This window comes from Squalius cephalus (genome assembly GCF_949319135.1).
Source record: "Squalius cephalus genome assembly, chromosome: 12".
In the NCBI taxonomy this organism is placed as follows: domain Eukaryota; kingdom Metazoa; phylum Chordata; class Actinopteri; order Cypriniformes; family Leuciscidae; genus Squalius; species Squalius cephalus.
Genome location: NC_137133.1, coordinates 28,052,774 through 28,078,855, shown reverse-complemented (window position 1 = coordinate 28,078,855; position 26,082 = coordinate 28,052,774). Strand labels below are relative to the sequence as shown.

The 26,082-nt window shown below is 38.0% G+C and overlaps 1 protein-coding gene across 2 annotated transcripts; it reads left to right on the top strand.

Annotated features, from left to right (window-relative positions):
* The first annotated feature begins 312 nt into the window (after positions 1-312).
* On the top strand, positions 313-20,596 carry ptchd4 (patched domain containing 4). Of its 2 annotated transcripts, none has more exons than XM_079887369.1 (3): positions 313-994; positions 3,172-3,652; positions 18,847-20,596. In XM_079887369.1, exons 1-3 carry the CDS (start codon positions 389-391, stop codon positions 20,508-20,510), a joined length of 2,751 nt encoding a protein of 916 aa, XP_079743495.1. In that variant the 5' UTR covers positions 313-388; the 3' UTR covers positions 20,511-20,596. The 2 variants fall into 2 exon arrangements, with proteins under 2 accessions (XP_079743495.1, XP_079743496.1); XM_079887370.1 differs by lacking the exon at positions 18,847-20,596 and adding an exon at positions 8,591-8,639.
* The last annotated feature ends 5,486 nt before the right edge of the window (positions 20,597-26,082 follow it).

Sequence of the window (26,082 nt, the reverse complement as noted above, 5' to 3'; positions counted from 1 at the left end):
TCGAGTGGCTATTTCAAGAGGTGAGTCCACGATCAGCAAGGGCTTTGAATCGCGCGTGTTCTTAAAATTAGCCCCCACCCACAGTATTTCCCCGTCGTGCCTCCTTCCATGCACACAGCAGCACATGGTTACAATCAAGCCCATAAATCAGGCGCCTCCGATCGAATAGTCCGAATTAAGCACACATGCACATCAGACAGGGGCTGCTGGCTGCTGTTGCAGCAGAAGAAGCGAGGGAAACAGTCACACATCAGGGGGAGGGATGGAACCAAAAAGCCTCTATAGTGATCAATATCTGACTGTCTTGTTGCAAATCGCTGCAGTGCTTCACAGGTGTAGTGAGTAGCCTATTCTCATACGGATTGACTGAACTGGAGCCACATGTCACATGTGCTTCATAGGAAGAACCGGGGCATCATCTGCTGCAAGCTGGATCTGGAGGAGGATGCTGCGGCAAGTGATACACAGAGGGCTGAAAGCTTCTTTCTACTGGCTGGGTTTGTTCGTGAGTAGGCATCCGGTGTTCTTCCTCACCGTCCCCGCAGTCCTGACCATTATTTTCGGATCCACGGTGCTGAGCCGGTTTAAGCCCGAAACGGACCTGGAGATCCTGGTCGCCCCGACGCACAGCCTCGCGAAGATCGAGAGGAGTCTCGCCAACAGCCTCTTCCCCATCGACCAGTCCAAGCACAAGCTGTACTCGGACCTGCACACCCCCGGCAGATATGGCAGACTCATTTTACTGGCCCAATCCGGGGGAAATATCCTGGAACTGGCCGAGCAGGTGCTCCAGGTGCACAAGAAGGTCCTGGATATGCGTGTCAATTATAAAGGCTTCAATTACACTTTCGCGCATCTCTGTGTCCTGAGCCACCGGGACAAGAGATGCCTCCTGGATGATATCATCACCATATTCGAAGACATTCGCTTAGCTGTTCTGTCTAACAGCACTTTTTCCAAGGTCCCCGTGAGCTATCCAAATACAACGTTAAAGGTAAGAGACATATATTGTCTGGAGTACAGCGGCTGTGTGCTTCAAAACCTCGCGAGCCGCCTAACGAGACAGCGGTTTTTTTCGAGGGCTTTGAGACGCAGCCTTTGTGTGCGATGGATCGACATTGCAACAATGAAACTGCAAAAAGGGAGCTCGGCATATTGCGACTGTGCCTCATAAAAGATTACGAAACGATCAGAATTATGAATAGACCCGGTTCTGCTGTATTCTAGTATGTGCAACATCTGAATCAGCTGCATAGTTCTCCAGCACTGCACTCTGAGGCTGGTGATGCAATGTACACTAAAAAACACTTGCAGAATCTAGACTTTTATCTTATTTTTTTCCCCACAACAGATATGTTAGAGGACGTACCTTCCTTGAGCACTATATCTAATAAATACAATCATGGCAACAGATAGTAGGCTACTATTAATTAAACAACTGCTTAGAATCAATCAGATGAGCTGCATTAAAACAAATGATTCAACTTGAAACAGATAACTAAAATATTGAGTTAATTGGAATTACAAGAGCTACTAACAATTATTCATTTAAATTACTGTTAAGTTCCTCTAAGAAGGTTTCTTAAGTTGTATTCACTCAAAAAAAGTTTTTAAAAGCAAATTTCCCCTTTATGTGTGAATGTTTAGAGAATCAGTTATGGAACAAAAATGCCTTAAAACACTACACTCATATCAATCAACTAACTGATCATTTTAGAGGAACAAATACATGCTATCATGCTAAAGACAACAAGTTTCTGAATATGACAATAAACCAACAACAGTTTTTTTGGGAAACAGTCAAACCATATTATTATTTGAGGCCCCAGTGCATGCTGGGAAAATGTGAGCATAAGGTGTGTTTATATAAAAAATGCTTGTAAACTGCTTACATTCATCAATAATCTAAATTTGGAATTATTCAAACAGAATAAACATTAGTATAGTAGTATGTTTGTATGTCGCATTTTAATCATAAAAATGTGAACATAATTCTGTCAAATAGTTTATATTTTTCATTTTAATGATCAACTGTAGCACAGAATCATTTATTGCAGTGTATTGCTCATTGTTAAATTTCAAATGACCTTAACTGAGACTGAATATTTGAGACCTATAAAACAGTCTTCGTCAAAATGCTGCACTACCCACAGACGTAAGACTAAATAAAACACAACAGTGCAGCAAGCCATTGTTTTCCCAAGCTTACATCAGTAGGAGTAGGAGTAGGAGCACGATCCGTGTGAATGAGGCGCTCACTGTGGCCTCCACAAGAGCTCATTCAAATTGTGCCAGTCTTTTTCAGAACATCTTGAGGCTGTATTTCTGCATCCAAGGCTTCATCACTCACTCAGCATAGGGTGATGCACTGTCCAGCTCATTATTGGATGCTGAAATGTTAGGACTACTGAGCAAAATACAATAACTTTCAATCTTCTCTGGATTTTATTCATTCTGCATTCTTTTGGTGCAAAACTGATGCCGTTCAACGGTGGAGATTGTCTTAACACCTTAATCCAGCTTCATGCCGTGGTTTGAAATCAGCTTGTGTTTTCTTCTGGCCTGTTTTGCTTGTCTGACATTTAGCTAAAAGACACTTAGTTCACACTGCTTCCTCTAGAAAGTTTTTTTGTTTTTTTTGAAATGGAACACAATTTTAATACTTTGTTGAAGTCTGTAAAATCCATTCAAATACCAGAACAAATCCACACCAACAAAGCTGCTTATTAACTGGTTTGCTGATTCTGCAAGTCAAACATGATTATAATGTGGAATTAATATTAAGTTGCAGCCAGGAGTTGGAGTAGGAAAACTCTGCACTCTGTGCAGTTTACAAATTTATAGTTTAAAAATGAATATTGGTTTATTAACCAGAGATGTATGATTTTATAGGATGTATTTCATTTTTCAAGGTATATGGATTAAAGTTGCGATTTTAAAATGTTTTACAATCTGTACATGGCTGCTATTGCTATTTCTTCCAGCAGCCTGTACTACAGATCTCAATCCTCAGATGTTCCAAGTGTACCAATTATTCAACATTTCTGGACGGCAGTTGATTTAAACTGATTGCAAAGTACACTTGTTAGATTGTATTCAAATGGGATTTCACTCATAACAGTTTCCTTTATTGAATGAAATAAATTAGTAACCGCTTTGTTTTGGCCCTAGGATGGTCGGGTGTCCTTTATTGGCCATCAGCTGGGTGGCGTGGCTGTGTCCACAAATAGCCGGGACCAACAGGTCAAGTTTGCTCGCGCCATCCAAATCACCTACTACCTCCGTAACCTTGGCCCAGTGGTGCAGGACATCATTGCTGAAAAGTGGGAGAGTGAATTCTGTAAGCTGGTGCACCAGCTGGCTACAGACAGCGAGGAGCTGCAAATTCAGTCGCTTACGTCCTTCAGCTTATGGCGGGACTTCCACAAGACAGGAGTACTGGCCAAGAGCGAGGTACTGGTCAGCTTGGTGCTGGTGCTCCTGGCAGCCACCATCTCCAGCTCTATGCGGGACTGCTTGCGCGGGAAACCCTTCCTGGGCCTGTTGGGTGTCCTCACCATATGCATCGCCAACGTGACGGCAGCTGGGATTTTTTTCATCTCTGATGGGAAATTTAACTCTACGCTGCTTGGGATCCCCTTTTTTGCCATGGGTAAGTGCGGCTTTGTTCACGGATACTGTGGTGATTGCATGTAGGATTATTATAATTGCTGTGTGATTCCTCAGGAGGAGGTGGTGGTGGTGGGTGGGGGGGGTGTAATTGTTTTCCACAGCAGTCATCAGGGTCAGTGCTTTTGCAACAATGGGCTTCATCGTTACAGAAGGAGAATTTGTGATATAAGGAATAGAAATGGAAGATAATTAGAGGCCAACATTTTTGTGATACAATGAAAATCTTTCAATGTTTGCCTGAAAATCCAAAACGATGGTAAAGAATGTCAAGTTAAAATGAATGAAAATTGATGTAGCATTAACATGATCTGCAAATCTCATTGATGGTATAGTTAATGTACCACTTATGATAGACCATTGAATGTCTGAGTAAATTGTTGGCACTTTTACATAGAACAATCATAGTGTGGTGAAACACAATGATGTAGAGCAGTGGTTCTAACAGAAAGACTCAGAGAGAAAGTGAACGTTTACATGGTATGTATACCGTGGTATATATAAAGTATTGACAAGTGGTAGTGAGCTACAATAATTCATGTCTAGTTGTATAGAAAAGTTATTTGGCATAGGCCCCGTCCTTGGTCCAAGTCCTGGGGGATGCAGATTTGGCTGATCCTGCCTGAAGATGAAGGACGGGGCGAAGTCTACCCCTGATGGATGGACAGGGACCAACCTGGCGGTGGTAGGGAACATGAGCGTCATCAACTGCGAACGTAAAACAGAGAGTTCAGTACTTATATACTCCAAATGTCAAGCAGTGATAATTTGGCCATACCTAATATTTCTGAATGAATGCAGTGGCATTAGAGTCTTCCTGGTAGAACTTACACTAAAGCTATCATTTCTCACCTAGTGGTTCATCAACAGAAAAAACGAAAACAATAAAAAAGCAAAGCTATGTAAGTAACATTATGCAACTAAATATGTAATTGTGTTTGGTTAGGATAGCAAAATAAAACGGAGAGAACACTTTCCACATATCGTTTGTTGTTGACGTCACATATCGTGCATCCAATCAAATTTTGTGGGGTTTAAATATTCATGTAACTGGGTAAAACCACCTTGCCAAATCAGGCTGATGACAAAAACCCTCATTCGCGAAAACCATGAACAAAGCTTTGCAAGGTAAAACCACCATATTGCAATATATGTAGGTCTGTGGATGACTGGCGCCAGTGTTCTAATGTGTGTTTCTACAGAAAGTGTTAATATTCGGTTTAACAGTACGATTGCAAGTGTGATGTTGCTTTTATACGTTAAACTGTTCAGTGAACAAGTAGTTATTTTTGAATAACCTACATTTTAAAAACAGTATTTCTCGTATTTTTGCTTTGCCAATGCAAACAGTTCCATGAAATCAACCATCTCTGAGGAACACACAGTAGTGGTGTTTAGTTCCTAAATGAATCAGTGTTATAAACGATGAGCGAATGATTCAATGACTCTTTCGTCCCTAAAATGGATTGGTGTTTTTCAACTTATCTGTTTATTGAATGATTCATTGACTCATTCAGTCGTCTTTTTCTTGAACGAACCAGTGTTTCGAATGAATCGGCTCAGTGAATGATTCACTGACTCGCATAAAGTCAGGTAACTGTGTAACCTGCCGAGAGTCACGAAAAATAAGTGGATAAGCAGAGAGATGAAGAGTAATATAGAAAAATACATTGATTTCAATATTAGATTTTTATGTTATTTTGTTTATTTTTGTATAATTTTCTTGGTAACTTGTAACCAATGTAAAATCTGGTCTCCTCTATAATACACATGCTTGACTTAAACTCATTCCAATATTAATCATGTAAATCCAAAACGTAATATTAGATAACAAACACCTGTCATTGCACCAATTATTGCAGTGTGAATCTAAAGGAACATTTTAATCTGCAGAATTAGATCATTTTCTTTCTATTGTTCATGCATTTGGGGAGAATAATAAGGAACAGTCATTAATTTCCAACAGTGCTATGTTCTTTCTGCTGTGTTATTTTTGTGGACCCCTGGGAAAACAATCTAGCAAGCTAAAACAAACTTGGAAATTTAACGAACTCCAAACCCAACACATCTCGCAGGTGTTAAAAACACCCTTAGATTTTACACCTGTCTAGGTTGCATTAGATGCCCTTAGGTGACGACTGTCACAACCCGCAACTGAGTGGAACTAATTAGCTTCGGATTTAAAGTATGTCGATTTGTTTTCTCCCATGGAGGTAGAATCATGATTCTCTCAAAACAAGGATATACAGGGTGCAAAAGCACAATTACAACCTGCGGAGAATAACCGCTTACAGCTTCTTCTTCTTATTTTCTGCGATGGGTTTGGTTATTGTAGCAACGCAATAGAATAATCAACCAACAACTACATGTGGCTTCCTAATTAAAGAAGACGGAAACATTGTCAGTAGAGAGACTGACTGTACTGTAGGATTTTATGATCCTGAATGTCCTTGTGGAGCTTGTGGATCAAAGGTAATAATGCTCGGTGCTGTTCTGTATACTGACCTCTTAAGCTTCAGCCAGCCATTTACGGTGTCCCTAATGATCTGGACCCCTCAGATGCTCAGTCTTATTGTAAAGCTAGCCCAGCGTGGAAGATTAATTGCTCCCTGACCACTGGATTTTGAGCTCTTTGCAGGAGGACCTGTGATTTACTATGCTTTGCATTTGAGCTTCACAGGAAGGACAATCTGGAGAAATAGATTTTGTCCCGCCGGTGAAGATGAATGTTGACACTCTACACGGCACATCACAATGTGCTGCGGGGTCCCCGGGGTGGCTCTGTTTGGTTGGCGAAGTGACAATGGATTCAAGTTTGTGGATGATACTCAAATGAAACTGTGGCCTGTTCCTCACAAAAATTTCAAGTATGGCTTCAGAAGTCTTGGAATATAGTTTTATGGTATCTTGGAATCTAGTTTTATGGTGCCCTTTGGTACTTTTTAGACAGACATGGTCACAATGATATACTAAGTATATTTTAATTATACTGCATTATAAATGTATTCATAATATAATGCATTATATATCTTTTCATAAATAATTGTAACCAAAGCTAAAAGGCATTATATATTTTTTGCAGATTCCTTGTTACATAAATTGGTGGTTTGTTGTGTGTTTTAATGCATTATACTTTCTAAAGGTGTAACAATGAATAGATCATTTTTATAATGTATTAAAACTGCGATAACAGTTAATCTTGAGACCATACAATTCATTATAAGGTGCATTACAAGGCACAATTAATGCATTAAAAATACTTTTATAATGTATTATATATAATTAAAGTGTTACCAGAATTTATCTTTAACGAGACAAATAGGTTGGAACCACATAAGGGTGAGTAAACAATGACATAATCTTCATTTTAGGGTGAACTGTCCCTTTTAAAGGACTTGGCAGAAGATGGATGCTCTGCAGAAAACAATGTGTGACACTGTTGTCTGAGACAATGAATGGAGTGTGCGCTATACCTTCACTTTAAGTTTAGAGGTTATTTTTATTCAGACGCATACAGCAAGGGCCTATTTATAGACTTGCTTCCTGCCACACATCTTAGCGGCGGATGCTTTGTTCTGCTGGGACAAATGACAGGATAGGAAATCAATGTCAAAGTACGCACTCACCTCCTGATCTCAGTGTATGTACAGTAAAGCGGCTTGCTGTTGTCTCTGTTTACGTACTGCATGATGAGCCTTGATCATGAAAATCAGAGACATTATAAGGCTAGTTCTTATACTAGCACAGTTATTTTAGATATAAATGAAAGGGATAGGATTTTTCACACACACAAAAAATTTAAATTTCTGTCATTATTTACTCACACTGTTGTCTTTTCATATGCCACAAAATGATCATTTTTAAAGAATCTTCAGGGAGCCAAATAAGGGTTATATAATTATTATAGTATAATTAGTATATTATAGTATCATTTAGTATAATTATTAAAACATTTTATTTCAGAAAAAAAAAATCCACAAATCGTGCAAGTAGTTTTAATATTTCAATTTGTGGTCCCCTTCACCCTCTCCAAAAATAGTCTGATCCTCTCCTCTGCTGAACGTTCTGAAACTGAACAGATGCGAGAAGTTCATGTGGTGAGCGAGTCATGTTGACAGCAAAGAAATGAAAATGCATAAAAGAAAAAGAAAGATGAAGCCAGAAACAGGCATAGGTTACTCAAAAATGAAAATTCTGTCATCATTTACTCACCATCAAGTCGTACCAACCAAACCTGTATGAATTTCTTTCTTCTGTTGAACACAAAAGAAGATACAGTATTTTAAAGAATGTCGGTAACCAAACAGTTGATGGGCCCCATTGACTTCCATGGGTTTTTTTTTTTTTTCTTCAAACAGACCATTGGTGCAAACGCTGATTAATTTCTCATGTCTTCACATCATTGAAATTAAGTGGACAAAGACCTGTTGTTTATGGTTGCTATTCTGTCCTTAAATGCAATTTTAGCAGCTCATTTACAAATTTTTTTTGCTAAATCTCTCAAATTTGACAAAGAAAATATTGTTGCACCTTTAGACTTTAGACGGATTTCTTACATAAAATAGAGTTATGATAGAGAATTGATTAGCATAAGAAATTAGATCAGTTATAAAAGAAAAAAGATGAAAGATAATAACCGACAAACACAAATAAAAGAACAAATCAAAGAGCAGATTTAGTCAAAATTAGGACAAAGATGACTAGATGTAAGAGAACTCTGACATTTTGTCATCCACACGCTACTCGTTAAAAAACTAGCTTGTTAGTGGAAAAGCAACAAACAGCTGTTTGAAAAAAACATCTGAGTTATGCTACTAATTGTAGCATATAAGCATGCAATGTAGTTAAATGTGGGCTTAAAGGTGCATATATCTGTCATGAGCCATATTGTAAATGTGTGTGTGTGTGTGTTCACTCGCAGTGGTGTAGTCACTCCCCAGCATGTCAGTTCTATTGATCGAGCTCATTTAGGGCCACAGACTGTGGAACAGCATGTGCCCTGGGATCTGGATCATCTCCTTGCAATTCTCTCCACACAAGCATGATTGTGCCTGGTCTAACACATATTCACTGTGCCTGGGAAGCCCAATCCCGTCTCAATCACCATTCCAGAAAAAAACATGTAGAACCACCAACATTTACAGCAGACCTTTGCTGTCTCCCTCTGGAAAATGATGGGGTGTTAGTAGATTGAAAACTGACCATGTTGAATGCCATTGATTTGCCTTAGTGCTAGAAGGCAAGAGCAAGTCGTGGGGAAGAGATTAGGGCTCTTACCAATGAACTACTTATCACAAATGTCTTCAAGCATCACATATTACATGCCATTAAGCCTGTGGCTGGATAATTTGCCATTGTCAGGAGGAAGAATCAGGATGAGAAAGGTTTGTTGGACATCATAAGCCAAGAGAAAATATTCATTTGCATATTTGTTCAGGCATGATGTGCCACTACTGAATCAGTGCATGAAATAGAAATAGTAATAGACGTCCAGCTATTCTTCTGCCTTCCTCCATTTGTCATTAATATTCCAGTCCTTTTATCTTTCAGTTGTATGATTTATGTTTCACAGGGTTTTTTTCTGATTGAAAAAATTATGCAAGATTGGAAATTACGGGAATGGATTTTTTTCATTTAGTGGCTTAGTTCAAGTGAAATAATTTGCATTAAAAATGCAAAAGTGCTTTGGATTAAAGCTGTTTGAACCTGACAATATTTTTACTGTCATTTTTACGCTGCTATACCACTAAAAGGAAAAGTGCTGTTTTTAGTGTGGGAGTGCAGTTGAAATAGATCTTCCGGTGAAGGCCTTGAACACACTGACGTATGCTGGCAGTGGCATGTTTTACAATGACATGAAATACTGCCAGATTGTAAGGTAGATATACTCCCATGAGTTTTTGTAACTGAAGCCACGGCATATAGAAACTGAGTGGCGTTAAAGGGAGAACATGAGCTATTCAACCATTTCCATGATTGCTGTTCTACATTTAGGATTGATATATTGTTTAAAATGGCACTACTATTGTTTCTACTGTATGCTGTAGTTCGCTGTCTTTTTTATATCAATGTAGCATCATTATTTTGTGCAAAACTGATAATATTTCTGTACATTTTGAAATAGTGTGGCCCACATAGCACAATAAATCCAGGGCATTTTGTTCAGGTCATTTGACAGCAGAAAAGTAGGCCAAAAGAAAGATCTGAAAGTTTTAACTATTCATTCACAATGGATATAAAGCTCAAACTTTTTATTGGTCTACTTTTATTGGACATCCTTTTTCATATGTGAATACTTTGTACTTTCTCTTGGATATTTTTAGATTTGTTCTTTATGTTCAGCTTAAGAGATCTTTTTCTTCAGTTTCTTCAGTTTCTTCAGTCTTATTTATAGGTCTATTGATCATTTCTGATTTCATTTTTTAAGGAAAGATAAAGATAACTCATTGTCACCTAACAGAATGCATTTACAGTACTGTTGTGTTGTTGTTTGACAGTAAACATTTCAAATAAATGCTGATCTTTTGAACTTTCTATTCATCAAAGAATTTTCAAAACTTTAAAATATATCAAAACAGAAAAGAGTCATTTTTCAAAGTCAAAAATTGTTTTCTATCTCACAGTATTACTGTATATTTTTAATCAAATAGATGCAGCATTGGTGAGCATAAGAGACTTAACAACACCAGACGTTTGAATTGTAGAGTATTTTACTACAATTCTGTTCAAATTCCATCTTGAAAATCTTAGGTTATACATTGAAACTTATCCATTGCCAAACACAGCTAAATGATGGTTCGGAGAGTCAACAGCAAGACTGATGAGGTCCACTCCAATGAAATTACGTGCGAGTAACTCAAGCCCTCTGCTGATTTACATGCAGTGCGTTTGCACAAGCCTTTTCATTAGCAGCTGCAGATGCAGCAGATGTGTGGGGTGCCACAAAAAGCAGCAGCCATTCAATACAACGACAGGAGTGTCACACCATTCTCTCCATCTTCTGACTGCAATCGTTTGACTGGCTCTGCAAAGCACCCAGCTCTCTACTTTGGCACTGTTTTGTTGAGTTTTGTGCAAATTGCACACCTAATCCTTAGCAGCGGGATTAACGGTGTGCTGTGATGTGTGCCGTGTTAAGATAAGGACATGTTCACTGTCAAACGAGATGCTAATTTTTGGGCACTTTTGTAATCCAGCGTTCTCAGCATGTTTTATTTTTATTTTTTGAACGAGCAGCACTGCCTTCATACTGATAATTTCATGAGACAATTTTTTTTGGTCTTTGTTTCCACTACAAAACTTACCTTAAAGCATTTGAGAAGCTTTTCCTTTAAAATGTTGAGAAATAAAATTGTGTAAGATCAAGGCTTGCTTTCCTTTTTTTTTCAGCATAAACTGAAAAATGGAGTTTGTTATATTTTTACTAACAGAAATACCGGAAAATGATTTTGTGATATGATAGATAAAAAGCACAATAAATCAAGATATTTTTGTTGTGACATTTGCTGCGAAGAAGGACTAAGATAGTACCATGGTATCAGATGTAATACCATGCTTCTTTAATTTAACACATTATGGTACGGTACTAAATGACATCCAAATTACTGTAACATGATATTTGGTACTACAATACACTTTATATGACACCATGGTAATACCATGTTGCATGTCCAAAAAAATGTGGTAATACCATTATACCATTTGGAAATAAATAAATGTACAAAAAATACTGCACTACTTCTAGAATAGCTGTTCAGAGGATATATAGTCTATTGTACGTGTCTTGTCACTGCAGCACAGAAATACTGACACAGTATGGAAATCTGTGTAATATTTTTCCCATCTTCTGTCACAACTGGACATGCTTTATTGGAGGTGTACGAAGGGTCCATCCGTAGGGTGTTTTCCTGCAAGTGATGGATGTGTTTGCAGCTGCTCTGGTGCTGAAGTTTTAAAGCAGTAATTTTGTTTAATGACTCACTGCATTGCAGCGAGAGAGGTGATGCAGCTCTTTATATTAAAGCCATGGCTTCAGAGTAGCTTTCCTCCAGCCGGTGCCGACTAGAACTGTCCACAGGAGGCCTGTGACAAACTGCCCTCTTTAGCTATGTGGAATGTTGTACCTGTCCACCAGCACCCAGAGACATGAGGAACAGCCCTTTATTTCCTACCGTACCCCTTGTGAGACGTGCAGGGAACATTTTGGTTCAGTTCCCCAGGTGTTCTCTCAAAGTAGCATGGGAAAAACTCTGGGGGAAGGAATTCGCGACGAATGAATTGCACCCACTGTTTATTTGCGCATGCTGTCTGTATTGTTTCAGTGCCCGATTCACTAAAGGAATTATGCAAATCCTGTAATACACAAACCCAACACAATTTTCCGCAGTGCAATTCCTCCTTTTGCAGGCCGGTTCTATATATATATACATTAGAGTATATTTTACAAGAAAATACTCTTTCAGTCTTTCTCCTTTAATTTAATGTGTTACTTGCCATTTGTTTTTAATTATTTGTGAAATTTACTAGAATTTCCAATTTCTAAGTAAATCCTACATAACTGTTTTCCCTTTGTACTGGGAGTGTACTCAACTAGCATTGTTGGGAAGTAACTAACTAAAGTAATGTCTACTAACTTTACTTTTTTTCAGATGCATAATAGTATATCATCTATAATAGTGTTTCTTTTTTCTCTCTCTCATCTAGTGCTGGAAAGACTACTAGTGAGCAGTTCGTTCAGGCAGTTCATAAATTCATAAATAAAATACATATTTGAGCCCTCTTATATGGTTTAGACTTAGTTACGTAAATTAGGGTATTTTGTTGTATTTACTATAAATGTACCTGTTCAAATTTAGATTTGTTTCAATCATGACAACACTGAATTGTTTTATCATGTTATTGAATATGGCAATGTTAATGTATTTGTCTTGGCGGACTAGATCTGCTACGCTGCTGCTGTTGATTATTGCAGCTGCTGCAGAGCAAGTGAAGACTTGCTGCTAAAAGATTCACAGACATGCTTCTGTGAGCAGGTAAGATATGCTGCTGCAGCATAAATGGAAATACATGCAGTAAATAAATGTCATAGCAGATCTAGGTAGGTGGAGCTGGGGAGGTGGAGGGTTTCAGAGAAACTCTGCATGTTACAGGACTAGACTACATCAAACAATGAACCAGACTATTTAAAGCCTATTTTGAGCAAGTAATCAAATTGGCTGCACAATCAGCTTGTGCCATGCAGTAATGATTTGAATGCTTGCAGATTGCTTGTAAAGGAATCACCCTGCTCCCTCTAGAGTTTTATGACTAAACTAGATATTTATTTTTATATAAATCATGGAAACACTGTACAATAAGGTTACATTTGTTAAAGGGGAACTTGGCAATCTTTTTCAATCCGTTTAGAAATCATTTGGATGGTTAAATAACCTGTTCTGGTGAGAATGGTGACTTTCCCCGCACCCCCCAGCTTTCCCTGGCAGAAAACCAACCTTGCAACATGGGGACTAACGTCCCGTTAAGTTGGAAATAGGAAGTCTCGTGAGAAGCGAGAACGAGTGAGAAACACAAACTACTTTACGGCAATTCAACATAAACACCCGCCATATGATACTGTGTATGATGTATTACCCACCTCGGTAGACAGCTCCACATGATAAAGTTGGCCGGCTCCCATAATAACAAATGCACATGAGCAGCGGTAGAAAGGGGGAGGAGAGTGCCGCAAGTGAGATTTTTTTACTACAGTGTTGTGAAATATACGGCCCACAGCTGTAGGGGGAGCTCGTTGAGAAAACGCAACAACAAAAGGGAAAATCAGCGAAGAAATGGCTAGAGCTGCCATGTTCCCCTTGCATGCATCTGTTAACAATAGTTAATGCACTATGAACTAATATGAACAAAGGAAACAATTGTATTTTTTATTAACTCATTAACAAAAGTCAATAAATGCTATAATAATATATTAGCCTACTCATAGTTAGTTCATGTTAACTAATGCATTAACTACTGTTAACATTGAGACCTTGTTGTAAAATGTTTCCTAAATTATCATTTTTACCAATAAGTTATATAATAAGTAACTACTTTTTCAAACAGTATCTTGGCTGTAGTTTAACTAAATAGCCTAAAGGCCTGTTCACACCGGGACGAATTTCGCGCGCGATATTCGCCGACGTTTAACACCTCGTGACTAAACAAAGGGCGCCAATGTGCACACCGGCGCGAAAAACGCCACGCGTAAAAGCGTCATTTTTTAAAAAGCGCCTCAGGTTCGTTTTTTTGGTTTGACGCGCCGCGTCAAAAACTATCCGACCAATGAGTTTGTCGCTTTTGTTCACGTGTCTGGAGCTTCTGAAGTTACAGTAAAACACAACTTGGGGGCGCTCAAACACAAAACGGTCTTGCCACACATACGTAACGGCGAAGAAGATATACACCAAGTAGCGTCTACACTGCCGGGAAGAAATAAGACGAGGAAGATGCAAGGCAAGATGATTGTAGAGCTGCTAGTCTCGTTGGTGTCGGAACATAAAGAACTATGACAAACGCGACAGCGACTACAAAAATCTTGATAAAAGAGAACTGTTATGGAGTGGTTTCTGTTTTACATTAAGCGCCATCTAATGTCAGGGAATGAATTTGCATGTTCACTCGGCTCATCGTCAGCGAAAATAGCTTGGGTGTGAACACAAAAAACGCGTTGAAAAACGCTGGCGAATAACGCGCGCCGATATTCGTCCCGGTGTGTAGGGCCCTATGCTTAAATTGTAGCTTGGCAATCTACACTTTCAAAGCTTCTCCAAATTTGTCATCTACAATTTATATACAGTATATGCCAAGTTATATTGCTCTTCTCCATCACTTGATGAATAAGTGAGTTTTGTGAATAAAACGTAATAAACATAATGCGGATAGAAAGGTGTGTTTGTGATGAAAAGAATGACAGTTACTTAATTTGAGCATTTTCCATCTAGTGAAGATGGATTGCAGATGGATCGTGAAAAAGTATTTGCACTTAAATACTGTGTATAAAAATATTGCACCCGTTTAGTAAGTTCACTCTTAGATGTCCTCACTGTTGTATGTGAATAATATACAGTATGATAATGTTGAAGTAAGAGGGTGAAGTAAATGTATGTCAGGGACAGCAATGGGTCACTCCCCCCTCTATGTTCAGGAGCATTCATGGTCCCCGTAGCCCTATTAGGCAAGTGCTGGTCAACTAAAGTCATCAGATGTTGTGGAAATGGTTTTATTTGAAATACCTCAATATTGTCTGTCTTACTGTGCATGTGATTTAGAACCGGCAGGAGCAGGCCTCCCTCGTGTCATCTCATGGCTTTGTATTTTCTGTTTTGAATGCGCTCTATTTGCTGCTGCACTCCTTAACGTTTGCCGCTGCTGCTGCGGCAAAACGTGTCAATCTTGTTTCAAGATGTTGGTTTGGTACGCACTCCTCTAGTGGCCCTGATTTAATCTACACCCTTAAATGGATGGACCCCTTTTGACAGAGCTTGTTTGAATCACTGACATACAGTAGATGCTATTTTAGGAGTAAGCTTTTGCATACCATCACAAAGACGGAGAAAGAATGAAATCCTCCTTCAAAGGTGAAAAAAATAAAGCAACAGAATATTTTTCTCATATTTGTTCAAGCAAATCCATAGCTCAGTGATTCTGAGCCTCTGCAGGGGGATCTTGGCAAGATTAAGGGTACGTTTACATGACAATGATGTACTAAACGGAAGCATTTTTCCTTTGCATGTTACGTGTACAGACGTTTGATCGTTGCCAAAACGATCCCCGTTCACAAGGATCTGTGAAAACAATTAAAAACGCTGTATTATGCATCCCAGGCCAGTAGTTGGCGATGTCACTTTGTAAAGAAAAACTACGCGGCTATAGCCTGAACACTTAATACGCATGCGCATGACCGCCACTGTTTTTGTAGTTTACATAGAGACGATAACTGTATTGTTTTCAAAAACTTGCACTGAATTCGGTTTTCAAAAGTTTGCATTTTCTGGCCCCCAAAATGCCGTTGTTGTGTAAATAAACGGCCAAAACGCATTCAAAGTTTTTAGTTGAAAATGGTGTTGTGAAAACGGCCCCTAAACCTATAAAACAGAAATAAGGAAATATTAAAGTTACCAAAAGATCATAAGAATTAAAAACACCATTTTTTTCTTTGCAATTAACAGCTTAACTCTTCTCTTTTACTTTAAGAAGTGGATCAGGCTATTTAAATAATAGAAACGTTAATGCTAAATGATTGTAGAGTATTTTTTCCTGGTTCGGTGTAGATGAAGGTAAGCTTCTCTGATGGGGTTGTTAGGCTGCATAAAACTGCAAAAAAAGACTCAAAATCACTGATCTTAGCAGATGTGCAGTTGTTTAGTCATGTTTTATCTCTTTGTCCTGTTTCATCAGAGACTTTTAGAACTGAGCACATTTTCTTACTGCCCTTGACCAGCAGCCTGGTGGCACTCCATTTATATTGTGGTGATTCATTGCACGGCACACACTGAAGAAATCGCCATGTCATTCTGATAAGGAGGACTTTTGTATTCTGTTTAGAATTACCATTCAAGTACTTCTCATTTGGAAGGTGATGACATCCAGACTCAGAACAGTAGAATGCTAATGCCAAGTAAAACTATCATCTTTGTGTTTTTGTTGTTATTAATAATGAAGAATGTTATGATAAGTGCTTATAGCTCATCAGTAAAGCTCAAGTACCACTTCACTGGCACCAAACCAGAATGTATTTTAACTCATATCAACATTTATGAAATATTCCATGAGTGAAATTATGAAATTAAAAAATTATGAGAAAGGTACGGACTTCTGTGACAGGCCAGCGGCAACATATTTGTTTCATATGCAAGATTAATTAAAAAAATAATGTGGAAAGTCATGCTTATTTTTTATTTTTTTGCAGAAAACATTGTGGAGTTCAGTGTTTACATTTCCTGTGCATTCTGATGCAATTTGAGAAGTATATAATCTGTCATTTGTAACTGCATTTAATTGATACTGAATAAATTAGAAAAATTAGATTCCATTTCCATTAGCAAAGATGAAGTGAAACTTTCTTTATTACGAATTGGCACTCTTACATTTCTTTGCAGATTTTGAAAATAATAAATGGCACTCACTTCATGAATTTAATTAATCTTCTTAATTAGAGAAAGCGAGAAAATTGCTCGAGCAGTGATGGTGTTTTTATGAGATGGCAGGGTCCGCAACTAATCACTAATTAAACTCCTCGTACAATTGTTTTGTTGATCTATATAATTTGGCAAGTAGTGACCCATGTTCACACTCAGATGTCTGAATGTTTCATTTCTACCAAACTTTATGTTTAGTAGTTTCGCTTTTAATTCCCATTTAGCAGCTGCTTTACATTCAGAGCAGCTTCCTGTTATTGCAGGGACAGCCCTTTCAGAGCACCCTAAAGCTAAGTGTCTAGCTTAAGTGTACTTGATGATAAAAAGAAAGATTGTGATGTTGGTACCCCTTTTTTGAGTACATGTTATTGAACATGCAGCCACCAGGTTACCACCAGCCCACCATGTAACCTCCGCATCTTGCAGATGAATTCACAGACTAATGGACTTCTTCTCCCCCTTAATAAAACTAAAAGCAAGGAAAGCCAGTCCATCTGACTCATTACATTGGCGTAATCCTTTATGGTTAATTAGGTTTTTCTCCATGTCTGTCAGCTCAATGAAAATTTATGATTTTGGAGAAAGAGGTAAGAGAGTAGTTTTTGTGACGCATTCTTGACAGTGACAGAGTGTGTAGAGACAGGCTGTGATGTCCTTGATGCTGAGTGAAATATTTAGTGGATGAAAGTCATATGTATTATATGTCCAAAGGTGACGGTGTGCACACACGCGCACTAGATCTGATATATGCGCTTAAGTGATCCCATAGGTGGATGGTAGAAGAGTAATTGAATTACTGCTCATCTTATAACTATCATGAAAGGTTTATTATTCCATAATGCACATTTAGTGGTTGACCATAATGTGTTTTTCAATGGCCGATGACCATGCCAATATCTAGCCAATGGCTGAAAAAAAACTCTGATACAATGGGGTCCAAAATTTTGAGGGCACGTTGAAAACCTGGGATTCAAATTCAGAAAAAACAAAAAAATTATAAGAAAAAGTGAAGATTTTGCATTCTGTTTGTTTACTCGATTTGTATGAACATTTTACTCAAATTGTAATGATTTTTATTAATAAAGAATAATACAAGATAGAAGCGTTTACACTAGTAATCTAAAACTAATTTGGCCTCCACTGTATAAAATGGTAACACTTTACAATAAGGTTCATTAGTAACCATTAGTTAATGTATAAACTAACATGAACTAACAATGAGCAATACATTTGTTACAGTATTTATTAATCTTTGTTAATGTTAGTTAATAAAAATCCAGCAATTCATTGTTTGTTCATGTTAGTTCACAGATCATTAACTAATGTTATCAACATAAGTGCTCATATACAGTATATACACACACATGTCAGAAGTGCCCAAACGATTTAATGGGAAAGGCCAAAAATCAAACTTGTTCGAGAGATGTAGGTTGAAAGTAAACGCTGCATATATCCAACTATATCAAAAGTTACATTTTGTTAATTAAATTCACTTATATTCTGTAAATTTTGATGCAATGATAAAAAAAATAAAATAAAAAAAAAAGTGTTAAAACAAAAGGATAAGTTAAAAAATAAGCTTTTTCCTATATTTCTCCCTTCTTGTGAACATGGCATGGCTGGCCAAATAAACATCATGGGCCAACCTAGAATGGATATATTTATTTAAATATTATAAGAACTTATATCATTTAAATGATTAAAATTCACTGAAAAAAATGTAAACAAACAAAAAAGTCTATTGTCTGCTGACATGGGTTGTTATTAGATTTAGGAACTGACACAACTATCACTTCTGGTAATCAGCCAAGTGAGCAGTTTTCAACCAATGCCAATAAATCACAAATTGGGCAATTAATCACCCTGGCTGATATATATCGGTCTTTCACTACTCGTGTTGTATATTTTTTGTAGATTATATTTATGCTGACATTGCTATGTAATCAAGTTTCTCTGTGAATTTTCCATGCATCAAATTATAAATTACTGCTTCTTTTTTTTTCAGGACATGGAACAAAGGGTGTGTTTGAGCTTCTGGCAGGCTGGAGAAGAACCAGAGAGAGTTTGCCCTTCAAGGAGAGGGTGGCAGATGCGTTCGCTGACGTGATGGTGTGCTACACCATGACCAGCTCGCTCTATATTATCACCTTCGGCATGGGTGCCAGTCCTTTCACCAACATTGAATCTGTGAAGGTCTTTTGTCAGAGCATGTGTGTAGCAATCCTGGTGAACTACTTCTACGTGTTCTCGTTCTATGGCTCCTGCCTGGTGTTTGCCGGACAGCTGGAGCAAAACCGCTATCACAGCGTCTTCTGCTGCAAGATCCCCTCTGTGGAGTATCTGGACCGCCAGCCCACTTGGTTTAAGACCATGATGAGTGACGGCCACGACCTGTCTACACACCACGACAGTGTACCGTACCAGAACCACTTCATTCAGCACTTCCTGAGGGAGCATTACACAGAATGGATTACCAACACCTATGTCAAGCCTTTTGTGGTTATCCTCTACCTGATTTACGCCTCCTTTTCGTTCATGGGATGTTTACAAATCAGCGATGGCTCCAACATAATTAATCTGCTAGCTAGTAATTCGCCGAGTGTGTCATTCGCCCTGACTCAACAGAAATACTTTAGCAACTACAGTCCGGTGATTGGGTTTTACATCTACGAGCCCATTGAGTATTGGAACTCCACAGTGCAGGAGCACCTCAAGACATTGGGCCAGGGCTTTAATAAGATTTCATGGATCGATAATTACTTTCACTATCTGAGGGTCGTGAATGTCAGCGCATCAACCAAAAGTGATTTCATTAACATCCTCAAGACTTCTTTTCTGAGGAGCCCAGAATATCAACACTTTGTGGACGACATCATTTTCTCTAAAAACGGAGATGAGTACGACATCATCGCGTCCAAGATGTACTTGGTGGCCAGGACGACAGAGAAGACCAGGGAGGAGGTCGTGGAGTTGCTGGAGAGACTTCGACCTCTCTCCCTTATAAACAGCATCAAGTTCATCGTTTTCAACCCAACGTTCGTGTTCATGGACCGCTACAGTTCCTCCATCATCTCCCCCATCCTGACGTCGGGTTTCAGCGTGCTCACTATTCTCATCCTCACCTTCTTCCTGGTCATTAACCCACTGGGGAACTTCTGGTTGATCTTGACCGTCACCTCAGTGGAACTGGGCGTTTTGGGTCTCATGACGCTCTGGAATGTAGACATGGACAGCATCTCTATCCTGTGCCTTATTTATACTCTCAACTTTGCCATGGATCACTGTGCCCCCCACCTCTACACGTTCGTACTGGCCACTGAGCACACACGGACTCAGTGCATCAAGATCTCTTTAGAGGAGCATGGGGCCGCCATTTTGCAGAACGCCTCTTGTTTTGTAATTGGGATAATGCCTCTTCTCTTTGTGCCTTCTAACCTGACCTATACACTGTTCAAGTGCTCCCTTCTCACAGCCGGCTGCACAGTGCTGCACTGTTTTGTCATCCTACCGGTGTTTTTGACATTCTTTCCACCCTCGAAGAAGCGGCACAAGAAAAAGAAACGGGCCAAACGGAAAGAGCGGGAAAGAGAGAGGGAGAGGGAGAGGGAGAGAGAGGAAATAGAGTGCATTGAAGTCAGGGAAAACCCAGATCATGTGACCAGTGTTTGATTGAAAGACGTGTGTGAGCGTAAGTGATAAGAAATCAGCTCCCGTCCACTAGGGGGCGACGCCAGGCAGCACTTCACAGGTCCAGAGGTGGCTGGGTCCGGCACTCTTGCTCTTGGGGTGACCCTTGCGACCCCAGCAATCAACAACAATGCTGTCCAGAGTAAAAAAAAAAATCCTTCTCACTCATGTCTTGTGCACCCTTCGTCCAGAACAGTGTATAGCATCTGCAGCTGCTAGCTTACGTTAGCCATTAACATGAAAGGTTTGAGCAAAAAGGTTGTCTGTATACATTAACACATTCAGAAGACCAAAACTGAAGGCCTCCAAAAAATGTTAGCATGAATCTATATGCAGGTTGGACCTCTAGTGGTATTCCCAAGGGTATTTGTTTGTTTTGTAAGAGTAGATATCACAACCAGGCACATTTGCTCTTATTTAGCACCAACATGAATCTTTTGTTTTTTAAACTGTTATGCATCTCACGTTCCTCCAATCTTGTGCTTACATAATTAATCAAGACCAACTCTGTTTAAAAATAACTATGTGAAAAATAGTAGCAAACGGAAGTAGTGGTTTTCAGCTTCCATCAAATTATGCAACACTCTCCTACAAATAACACTTGGCATGCATTTATCACAAATGTCCTGTATCAAATTTAACAGTGTGTTTGCAATTTCTCTGGTAGCAGTTTCTTAGACTCGATCCCCGAGAGGTCCCACCTTATACCTAGAAAATATCCTCAGAGCAAAGCATTAATGGCCAATAGAATGAGTTATTGAGGACTGGAAAAGGTGTTCAGTGAAAGTACATTTGTCAAATTTGACATTTAGCTGCTATTCAGAATGTAATTAGTTCTACTCTTCTGAGTAAACAAACCGCGTCTGGAGGTGTAGAGTGTGTATGAATCACTAAAATGTTTGCATAATATTAAACTGCATATGCCATTTAAAAAAGATTTTCCGAAACACCCAAGCGGCTCATTCATGAGAAAAGAGACTTGTAGCATGTCTTAAATCTGCATTGCTATGGTCTGTTTGTTTACTTGCTTGTGTGTTTGCTTGTTACATTAACCACACATCTGGTCATGAACCTGTTTGTGAAGTTAAACTGTGCAATGACAAAGAGATTAGAAAGTTTCCTTACTGTTGCTTTCTGTATTGTTATTTTGCACATTAGCCAGATTCACAGGTGGCTGTCATCTAAAAAGATTCAGTATGTGTAAAAAAATAAGGGTAGATATAGTTTTTAAGTGTAGCATGTGTTTCGTCTGTATTTGTGTGTGTTTGCAGGGATGAGCAGTGCAGATGATATACACTGTGTTCACGTTGAAGAAATATCTTGCACAAATCACATAAAGGTATCAAGGTACATTCTGGTGGAAATTAGTATGTCTCTAATGTTTCAAGTATTGGCTCTCTTGCATCAGGCAATGTTACTGTATGTATTAGCAAAGTGCAATGTTATGTATTAGCAAAGTAGTCTCAGTTTTGATCTGTGGGGAATTTTTACATGTCACATATGTATTTATTGGATATTTAAAGCACCAGTCAAACCTTATATGGCATAATGAAGCAACACAAAAGGTAATGTAGAAAATGTAAACATTAAAGGGTACATTTTGGTTCACCCAAAAATGAAAATTCCGTCATCATTACTCTTATGTTGTTCCAAACCTGTTTGACTTCCTTTCTACTGCAGAACACATACACACACACACGGTATTTTAAAGAAGGTTTTTGCCCATACAATGAAAGTCAGTGGGGTCCAAAACAACAGGCTGTTCAGTGTGTTCCACAGATAAACGAATTCACAGAGGTTTGGAAAGATACAAGGGTGAGTAAATGATGACAGAAGGTTCATTGTTGGGTGAACTATCCCTTTTAATTTGAAAGTTTATGGAGGCAAAAATCAGCAGCTGTTTGCTTTTTGCAAGACTCATTTCCCCCACCGCTTGCATCCCGGAAGCCTATTAGTTAATGTTCCAATAATCACAGATTAAAAATATTTAGTATAAATATTTCATCAAACTCTGATTGTCCTAATCAACAGTGTAAAGGTGTAATCAAAGTAATTATATCCTTATCTCACGCTACAACAAGCTGTTCTCGTCCTTGCCATGTTTCCATTGGTTCAGATATAGATTCAAATTGATTAGTAGGTCAGTCATTGCAATGTACGCCTCAAGATAGACTGCCTGCCAAAAAATTTGGAATTTAACCCAAAAAACAATGTTAAAATTCAGCTAGCTTTAGCCCTGCTGTGTTTATTGTACACATTTCATAATCATCAAACTGTGCAACATGTATGTGGTAGCCAGAGCCTTACTGATCCAGTCAAACAACTGGATTCATTGTGGAGTCATTCCAAAGGCAGAAGGCCTCTCGTCGGGGAAGGTTTCAAGTTTAATTGAGAGGTTGAGATAAATGGACCAAAAAGTTTGCTATAGAACATTAGAAATGTCACCACAAAACGCTTAATGTACAGTGATGATCCTATGTTTTCATTGACTGTTTAAATGTCACAGGTATTGGACACTCAAGTTGATGGCCACCGTGTTAGATGCAACATTCCAAACCCAGCAGGTTTCATAAACACTAGTCAATGAAACTTCTATGTACTTAGTGTCTAATATCGATGGCATCCCCATATTTTGTCATTTGTGTCGGAAGGGGGCATGACAATTAAATATAGGAAGGCAAGAGATGCATAATGAAAATGATGAAAAATCATATACTTCCCAAAATGACTGTGTATGCATGTATTGTATGTATGCATGTATTTGGTTTGTGAGTGTAATTTTTCCCCCGTGACTTTTTGAGAGCTGTAGTTTCTGGAGGGGACTCTTTGTTTTAATGCATACTTGATACCATCTTCAGAAATGTATGTTTTACAGTTTTTAGTTTATTTTCTGGTGTGCTTTAAGCCAGTGGGAAAATGATGAATTGTAAAATAAATGTATAAAATTTTCTAATTTTTTAAAGAAATAAGAGGTGAAAACAGTTTTTTTTAAAATAAAAGTCATGTTATTATAAAAAGCAATAAAGAACAAAAAAAGAATAAAATAAAATAAATTCTAAACTCAGTAGGCCAGTAATAACATATGGAAAGTTATTGCATCCTCCTCACAAGTCTGTTCTTGTCACACTACAATATGTTTGATCTTTCGTTGTTAATTATAAAGCCTATATGAAAACGTCAATGTAACTTTGCAGGTGACAACGTATCTCCTGACTGTGTGGCTTCCCGGCAGCATAATCCATTTCTTTATAAGTGGCCAAAACTGAATGTTAATTAGAAATCTTAATTATAATGCAAGATATATAGTCATAGATAGAGAGTTTGTAGGAACTTTGCTAAATATATTGATAAAGCTATTAAAACGCCAAATAACTCTGTTGACAATTCAGGACACTTAATTAAGTTCCAATTATATAACCCAACTGCGTGTATATTACATCTACTAAACTGCTGGTCATATCTCTAGTTAAGACTTTATAGATGAAAATCTGAATATTGTTCTTTTTGTTGTGATGCATGTTCTTGGATCAGGCCATAAATCACTTAGTTGACATTCTTATTATCTGCTTTATTTAACTTCAAAGTGGCCCACAAATCAAAGTCAACACAAAGTCTCCACCGTTTTCAGTGAAACCACAGACTTCAGACATGCAGCTACAGATTCTGAGGGCCGTAAATCAAATATGCACTTTTGGGCTCCAATCATTTTGACAACAAGCATGTTATTTTAGATTTCATGAGCTAAGACTGTGAATCATTGCTAAACTTATATATATGAATCATTTCCATTACAGGGTACGCATTTGCTGCACCCTATTTTCTTCAAATGCAATGTCAGAGGTCAAACAACAAACAAAAAAACAGATACTTTGTCTAATATGTAAAGCTAATTTCACTCTACAAAACTTTCAGGTCAACTTCTGATTATTTAGTCAGGAGATTTATTAGGTTAAAAAAAGAAGCACATTTAAATTCAATAACATGCATATTCTTTCACACAAGTGACCCTATACACAGAACACTGTATATCAGTATTATTTTTTTGATTATAAATGTTTGTCCTAATTAGTCACCGTTTTATCATTGCTATTATAATTTGTTACCCTGGATCACAAAACCAGTCACAAGTCGCACGGGTATATTTGTAGCAATAGCCAACAATACATTGTATGGGTCAAAATTATCGCTTTTTCTTTTATGCCAGAAATCATTAGGATATTAAGTAAAGATCATGTTCCATGAAGAGATTTAGTAAATTTCCTACCGTAAATATATAAAGCATTTATTTTTGTGAGTGAATGCAGCACAATCGCGCACATAAATGGACAACTTTAAAGGCGATTTTTTTGCACCCTCAGATTCCAGATTTTCAAATTTGACAACAAGCATGTTAAGTAAAGATCATGTTCCATGAAGAGATTTAGTAAATTTCCTACCGTAAATTAGTATCTCGTAATTGGTATCTCGGCCAAATATGGTCCTATCCTAACAAACCATACATCAATGGAAATCTTATTTATTCGGCTTTCAGGTGATGTGTCTCAATTTCAAAAAATGTACCCATGTGACTAGTTTTGTGGTCCAGGGTCACATTTCTGTTGTGTGTAATTTCAACTGTATTTTACATTGCCAAGGACAAAAAAAAAAAAAAAACTCACCGCAATACACAGTGGGACCTCTTTCAGATGATATTGTGAATTCAAGGTGATGATAAAACACTGGATATCAGACAGCTTTTTAGCACACACCAGCATGTAGTGTTTTCCATGATCAGGTCACTCATACTACAGAGCAATATGTGACAAAAAGCGCAAAACTGTATGTTGTTGTTTCCCCTCTGATGCATACTTTTAGCCTCTGCCAGGGTCCAAAATTAACACTTTTTTAATTACTTTTTTATTTGGGTAATGTTTCCACAATGCAATTCTGACCTTAAGCTTGGAAAAGGGTCTATATCAATATTCTTTTTCAAATGCAGGTAGAAATAGCTTAGATGATTTGGATCAGTTACTAGAACAAAGTACGTGTACAAATGTACATTATATATATTGTTTTACTTGTATATGAAATATTCTTCACATTACTTCACAAGTCACCAAATGAAAAAAATGAGGGGGGAAAAAGAATGATTAAACTTTATGTATTTGTGAGCAGTTATGTTTCACTGCGAGACTGTACAATAACCTGCACTGACTGCAACACATTTACAATAAAATAATGATAATTCATTATTTCATAAAATTAAAATAATGTGAAATATGGTTTCATGACAATTATTTATGGCTGGCAAATGAATTGAGAAAATGTACAAGTGTAGCTAGAAGTTAACTTTGGATCCTGGCCATATGTCACATACTGTACACTTACCCATCTCTGGTTTGTTTCTAGCCAGGCTATACAAAACAAATCACTTAGACATCAGTTTTACCATGTTGAATGTGCAGGTGTCCTGATATAACAAGCTTTTACGAGAGGTTACATAATTTGTGACCTCAATTCACAAAATGAGCCCAAAACATTCATGTCTTGTGTTATAAGCCAGCAATAAGAAGGC

Excerpts from the sequence above, each read along its gene's own strand:
- ptchd4 (XM_079887369.1), top strand. The coding sequence starts at position 389 with ATGTGCTTCATAGGAAGAACCGGGGCATCATCTGCTGCAAGCTGGATC. Across the intron at positions 995-3,171 it reads ATCCAAATACAACGTTAAAG|GATGGTCGGGTGTCCTTTAT; the intron begins GTAAGAGACATA and ends TTTTGGCCCTAG. Across the intron at positions 3,653-18,846 it reads GATCCCCTTTTTTGCCATGG|GACATGGAACAAAGGGTGTG; the intron begins GTAAGTGCGGCT and ends TTTTTTTTTCAG.